This window comes from Vicia villosa, unplaced genomic scaffold, assembly GCF_029867415.1.
Source record: "Vicia villosa cultivar HV-30 ecotype Madison, WI unplaced genomic scaffold, Vvil1.0 ctg.000664F_1_1, whole genome shotgun sequence".
NCBI lineage: Eukaryota > Viridiplantae > Streptophyta > Magnoliopsida > Fabales > Fabaceae > Vicia > Vicia villosa.
The window spans coordinates 33,788-40,793 of record NW_026705296.1 but is presented as its reverse complement, the minus strand read 5'-3'; the positions used below and the strand labels follow the sequence as shown (position 1 = coordinate 40,793).

Sequence of the window (7,006 nt, the reverse complement as noted above, 5' to 3'; positions counted from 1 at the left end):
AAGGCGGTTAGGTTCCCTAACCGACCTGGTTACGGTCAATTGGAAAGGAAAATTCAAGTTCGTGCTAATCATTTTCAGTTGCGAGTGGTTGATAAGGATCTACACCACTATGATGTAAGTATAGTTTGCTCATAAGTTTTTTGAACTTTAAGTGTATAGTTTTTGTTGTTGTTTATTATGTTGGTAAGTTACAATGCGGTATAAATTTCTAGAGGATCAGGACTTTCTAACCTGTTACAGCGTCTCCTCCATCGTCTTTCTAACCTCATTCTTTTATCATCAGGATCGGGACTTTTCAAATTCCCACTCATATGAGAGTCAATCGGGTTAAACTTGACTAAAGCACGCTTCATATATATGAATGTACTAGTACTCATTAACTATACTCATACAGTATCCTACAAGATATTTTACAACATGTTTAAATGATAACAGCTGTGTTAACAAAAGGGCAACAATTTCTACACCTCTTGGTAAAAACATTGGATGAATAATCAAAACAAACCCTAAATTAGGTGTATTTTCCCATTAGGGTTTCATGATCATGAGAGTAATGTGAGGGTTTCATGATCATGAGAGTAATGTGAGGGTTTCATGATCATGAGAGTAATGTGAGTGGAATGTAAGAACAAAAAAATAGTAAAAGTAAAGAAAATGTAATTACCGGGAATATGAAAAGGAGGAGGTAGGTGAACAAGGGTTGGATTTGGTTCAGTGATGTTGAGTTCAAAGATCGGGGGCCGATGTTATCAAAATGTTGACTCATCCTCACCTACCCGTGTTTAACAATATGTAACTTTAATCTTATGTAATGTGATCGATGTAATCTTCATCCGATTAAATAAAGCGAATCGTTCTTGTTTGTTATTTTTCTTCTGTCCAGACCTTATTTCGGAAGTGCATTTCCGAATTCCTCCAAGGGGGGTGAATTCGGAGATGCACTTCCGAATACACCAATTTTCTGAAAAGCAACTTTATTTCGGAGATGCATCTCCGAAATCAATATTTTTCATTAAAATATTCACCTTTTCGGAGATGCATTTCCGAAAACACCTTTTTTTTCTCAATAAAAGTACGTTTTCGGAAATGAACTTCCGAAACAAGGAGTATTTTTGTAGATTCACCAGAGGTGACCAAGAAGGTTAGGAGGTGGGTAAAGAAATTTCCTAAAAAAATTTCATGCTTTATCCTAATTAATATAGAAGTTGGAATCTTTCCAAAAAAAAATTGTTTATCCAAATTATTTGTTGTAGAGATATTTAATTTCAAATATACGATCTATATGATCAAATATATATCATATAAGAATTAGAAATTGATATAACTCATTTATACAAAACTATTTGTAAAGTGAAAGTATCACTCTATATAATTTTTGTTTTCATGTTTTATACTAACTAATATATAATTTGGAATCTTTCCAATAGTTTTGTTTGGTCAAAATGTTTATTGAAGAAATATTTAATTTCAAATGTACGTTTATACAATTTTAGAAATGAAATTTAAGTTATTAGAATTTGTCAAAAATAAAATAAAATGAATGTACCTGTATTTAATCAGTTTGTATAAAGTATTATTTCTTCTTATTCACTTATATTAAATATTTATTTAATACGAGATGAAGGAATTACTATTAAAGCTAAAAATAGTCCCTAAGAAAAGAAAAAAGAAATTATGGAAACTGTATTCACCTTTAACTTTAAGGTCACAAGTCTCTTTAATTACAATTTATTGATTGATAGGTGGCGCGACTTATTGATTTTTATGTTCTAATTGTCAATTTTATCAAACACCACAAAATTTTAAGTCAATATGTATACTAATGTATAGTGACCAACTCTAGTGTCATGTATGATGCATTCCTCAATGGTTTCTAGAAAAAGAAACATTCCAATCAAAGAGAGTATACTTAATTTCATGCTTAATGTCTTCACCCTTCTAATTGGAACATTTATTCTGTATTTTATATTGTCTCCAACTCCAATTTCAACCTCATGTCTCTTCAAAAATTAAATTAAAATAAACTTTTGAAAAATATAGATAAGAGTATAAGAAAATGAAATTTCAACCATAAATAACATTGATAATTGTTGTGGAATATTAAAGATCAAAGATAAAAAAAAAAATGTGTAGAATAATTTTAATAAAAATTAACCTATTAAATAATGATAATAAGACAACAAAACCAAGATCAAAGTAAAAGATAAAATTTATATATATATATATATATATATATATATATATATATATATATATATATATATATATATATATATATATATATATATATATATATATATATATATATATAGAGAATGTATCAAGTATGAGGGTTTTTAAATAAGAGATAAGAGGATTCAATGCTAACCATTAGATTAATCAAGAGAGAAAAATAATAATTATAATAATATTTTAATTAATAATTTAATTCTCTCTCTTGATTAATCCAATGAGTTAGCATTGAATCCTCTCATCTCTTATTTAAGAATTCCTCCTACTTGATACATCCTATATATATATATATATATATATATATATATATATATATATATATATATATATATATATATATATATATATATATATATATATATATATATATATATATATATATATATATATATAATAAGAGCTTCTATTATAGAATTTATTCAATAAATACTTTTTAAATTTTGATAAAAAAAATATTTTTATTATTAATAAAAAAAAGAGTCTATTAAAAACAAATATGTCAACAAAAAATGAAATAGAAAGCTTTAATAAACTTTAGATATAATCAAGCATGTAACGACAAGGATACACTTTATAGCAGTATTAAGAAATGTCAAGCATAAACTTTAAAATCATATACGACAGCTCTTCATTGCTGTGTTTCAATGTTCAAACCAAATTTGTGTGGGCGGTAATAGAAACAAAGAAGATAAGAGAAAGGATAAGACGAAGATGATTAACTAGCAATCATGGGATCATATTTGATTAAACACAATGGAAAAGGTGTATGATTGCTTCAATTTTTTGGTCCATGTGTCAAGTTCTACTAGTATGGACAGCTTGAAGTTTGAATTTCAACTTTCAGCAATTTGGCACGAGCTATATATGAGAATAAGAAATTTAGAGGAAAAAAAACAACTCCAACACAACACATTTTCTGCGGTCATTGTTTGTGGCTATTGCTTCTATTTTTCCTAATGCGTGTTACATGTTATGAATATTTTAATGAATTTAAAATTGTAATATAAAGGATAAAATTATCAAAATTAAAATACTCTTATTGAGTTCTTCTATAAATTTGGAGTGTTTTAGGTCGTAACACATTATTTGTATTTACAATAAATATATTAAATTTTAATAAATAAACGCTAATTTAAAAAATTGTTTAGTCTAGAAATATTAACGATTACAGTAGAATACTTATAGTCATAATTAATTCTAGGATAAAGCTAACATGTGCCCCAAGGGCACATGTTAAGAAACCTAAATATAGTAAATTAGTATTGGAAAATGTAATAAACACATTAATTATGAATTTTTATGAAAACAATGCATAATTTCTTAAAAAAAAAATTACATTTAGCTCTTAACATGTACCTTTAGGGCACATGTTAGCATGACCCTTAATTCTAACACCCCCTTCTCAAGCAAGAGCATACATGCCATATATACCAAACTCTTTACAAATATAATCAAAATTGAGACCCTCTAAGGAATTTAATAAATATGTTAGTCAATTGATCATTTGAACCAACACATTGAGTTATGATTTCTTCTGAAATAAGCATTTATCTTACAAACTGGTTGTCAAACACTATGTGTTTAGTTTCTTCATGATTAACCATATTATAATTTAAATACTTAGGCTATGTTTGCAAGTTTGAAGGGGAGGGAGAAGGGAAAGTTTTTGAAAACGAAAATTTAAAAAAATATAGGTAAATATTTGATATTTTTTGAAAAAATGATTTTGTTTAAAATGATAAAAGAGTCACTATCATTACTAAATTTTTAATTTTCAGAATATTATAACAACTTAAAATATATTTGAAAAATTTAGGTAAGCTCTCCAAAACCCTCCTTCAATATAATTTTTGAGTTCCCCATTTTTATTGAGTTTTTGGTGTTATGAATAAAATCAAACCCTCCAAAACCCTCATACCCAAAATCTTTTTATGTTTTTTATCCAATTCTTTTTATTTTTCAAAATCCTTCCTTCCATTCTCTTCCAAATTTGCAAATATAGCCTTAAGAGATAAACTTAAAATTTTCCAACCGACAAGGTTGGAAAACCATAAAAACCTTTGTTGTTAGGCACTTTCATTCACCATATATATATATATATATATATATATATATATATATATATATATATATATATATATATATATATATATATATATATATATATATATATATATATATATATATATATATATATATGCGTGACAATGGAGCTGAGTTTAAGCATTACCAGCTTTGTCCGGCCTTTTTGTACAATTTTTTTCCGCTAAATTCTATCGGGTGTAACAATTGATCACATCCATCCCCGCATCCACTCGCATAAATTGTAACATTTTTTTATAAAAAAAACTCATGATTTTTTTTCATAGCAACAAAAGCTAATAATTAAACTAATAAAAGTTAAAAACTAAATTTTCCCTCACTCACATTTCACTTAAATCGATTTTACTCGTTAAATTTGGCCGGGTCCAGTCTAATTCGAATTTTTTGCTTAATTATGAGAATAAGACATAATTAGAGACAAGCACAAAATTTTGTCAATATTTGTCACCATTTGTCAATAATTGTTTTTCTGTACGATTTTCCTTACGGATATTTAGTGGGAAGCAATATTCCTTTGGTCCAATCCAACTACTAGGAACTTTGGAATAGCTACAAAACTTTAGAAATAGAAATATGCAAAATTTGTTTGTAACACTGTCGTTAATTCTTAAAGATGTCCCCAAAATCTTAGAAATATTATAGAGGTTTTTTTTTTTCAGTTCATCTGCAAGCCAAAAAAATCTTAGAGATGTTAAACTTGTTTATATTTAGTTTCAAATTAACTTTTATTGTTATTTAAAATTTGTAGTAATGTTCCATTTGTTTCCTTTTTAGTTACTACTTTTATATATAAAAAAAAAATTATTTCTATTAGTTATCATCTTTTAAATATTCTTAGAAACAGAGGAAACATTTAGATAAAAAATACCACACCAGTAAAATTATACAACAAATAGTATTATTATCAACCAAAAATTAATAAACAACACCACAACAAATTATTCCAAGTAACCCCAAAAAATTAAATAACACAAGAATAACCAATGCAAACTAACTAACTATAACAATTTATAGTAAACACTGTTTGTACCTAAACACAATCATATGTACAAATATTTACAAGAAATCATTAATATCCAAACTACCCTCTGGAATTTCAAACTTGAATATGTCACTGCAATATGTATCCCTCTCCTCCTCTGTGCAGCTATTCACATAAGTTGATGATGGTGTTGGTGTTGGTGTTGGTGTCGGTGTTGGTGTCGTCGATAAAGGCGTAGATGATATAAGCGATTCGTATCCCATATTTTCATTGTTTCCATTGTTAAGACAATGAAACAGTTCTGAATATTGTTTAGAAATCAAATCTTCTCCAAAATAACAAGGATTTGAATTTTCAGCTGAATTTGAACTAGTGATAATATTGTTGTGAGTTTGATTTGGTATTTGAAACTGATCTTGTAAAGAAACTTGATTATTTTGTACTTGTTGTTGAGTAGAATAATTAGCAACATTATTGAACTGTTGCTGATTCTGTGAAACCAAATTCATGTTGTTGTTGCTGTTGTTGTTGTTTAATAGTGTGGCAGTTGCAGCTAGTTTTAACAATTCCGGATTCATCATAGCTTGAGCACCACCTAATAGATTCAGAAATGATGGGTTGGATCCTAATATAGCTGATCTGAGAATATTAATGGAGGACATGTCGAATAGATGATCAAGACGCGGTGTATGAGTCACCGGGTCGATTCCACTTCGAAGTAGTCTTTTCCTAATGTGCGTGTTCCAGTAGTTCTTTATTTCATTGTCTGTTCTCCCGGGTAATCTTGCCGCTATAGCCGACCATCTACAACAAACAACAAAATTAAAAATTTAGCATAACCTTCATATTATAAAGAAATTTTAAACCTCCGGCAAAGTTTAGTGTAAAATTCGTATGTAACGGCTGTGCAGATTCATTAAATTTAAAGAAATTGTTTTTCTCTTTAAATTTAAAAGGTAAGTCGCTACAGAGAATCCAAATCTAACTTCAACAGATGTACTTCATTGTTTTGCTAAAAAAAGAAAGTAAAACAATACACATACTTGTTTCCCATGACACTATGGAGTTGAATGATGGCTTCTTCTTCTTCGAACGAGAATCTTCCTCTCTTGATATCAGGTCTCAAATAATTAGTCCAACGAAGCCGACAACTCTTGCCACATCTTTGAAGACCTATAACATTAGTTCAACAAAAAAACTTCATTAGAAACTAATTAAAGTACATTAATTAGAGAACAAGGAAATTAGTAATAATATTTATACCAGCATTTTTGGGGAGGTTGCGCCAATTTCCAGCTCCATGAGAATTAATATAGTTGATAAGCAAAAGATCTTCTTCATGTGTCCATGGACCTTTCTTGAGTCCAGTTTTTTCACAACAAGGTGATCTTCCCATTTTTCACAAAGCTAGCAAGAAGATGAAACTATATTATGATTATGAATAGTAGAAAAGTGCACCAAAAAATAGAAAGAGGAAAGTAAAAAGTTTTGTATGTTCTAAAGTAAAGCATAATGAAGTTTGTTTTTATAGTAGAAGAAATGAAGGTTATATGTTTGAAGTCAAAAGGATTTGGTGCCGCCCATATGCAACGTATTTCAACAATGCATACATGATATGATCTTGTGTGTTACATTATCAAATTATATGCACTTTTTTGTATTTATTTGATATAATATAGATACATTGTA

The 7,006-nt window shown here is 28.0% G+C and overlaps 1 protein-coding gene across 1 annotated transcript; it reads right to left on the bottom strand.

Annotated features, from left to right (window-relative positions):
* Positions 1–5,269: 5,269 nt before the first annotated feature.
* On the bottom strand, positions 5,270–6,746 carry LOC131630256 (transcription factor MYB74-like). Its single transcript, XM_058901051.1, has 3 exons — positions 6,581–6,746; positions 6,361–6,490; positions 5,270–6,121 (listed from the first exon to the last, which is right to left on the bottom strand). Exons 1-3 carry the CDS (start codon positions 6,711–6,713, stop codon positions 5,392–5,394), a joined length of 993 nt encoding a protein of 330 aa, XP_058757034.1. The 5' UTR covers positions 6,714–6,746; the 3' UTR covers positions 5,270–5,391.
* Between the last annotated feature and the right edge of the window lie 260 nt (positions 6,747–7,006).

What these genes read in the sequence shown, in the direction of transcription:
- LOC131630256 (XM_058901051.1), bottom strand. Translation starts at nt 6,713, where the DNA reads ATGGGAAGATCACCTTGTTGTGAAAAAACTGGACTCAAGAAAGGTCCA. An exon ending in CAACCTCCCCAAAAATGCTG is followed by an intron (nt 6,491 to 6,580) that starts GTATAAATATTA and finishes CTAATGTTATAG; the next exon opens with GTCTTCAAAGATGTGGCAAG. An exon ending in CATAGTGTCATGGGAAACAA is followed by an intron (nt 6,122 to 6,360) that starts GTATGTGTATTG and finishes TGTTTGTTGTAG; the next exon opens with ATGGTCGGCTATAGCGGCAA.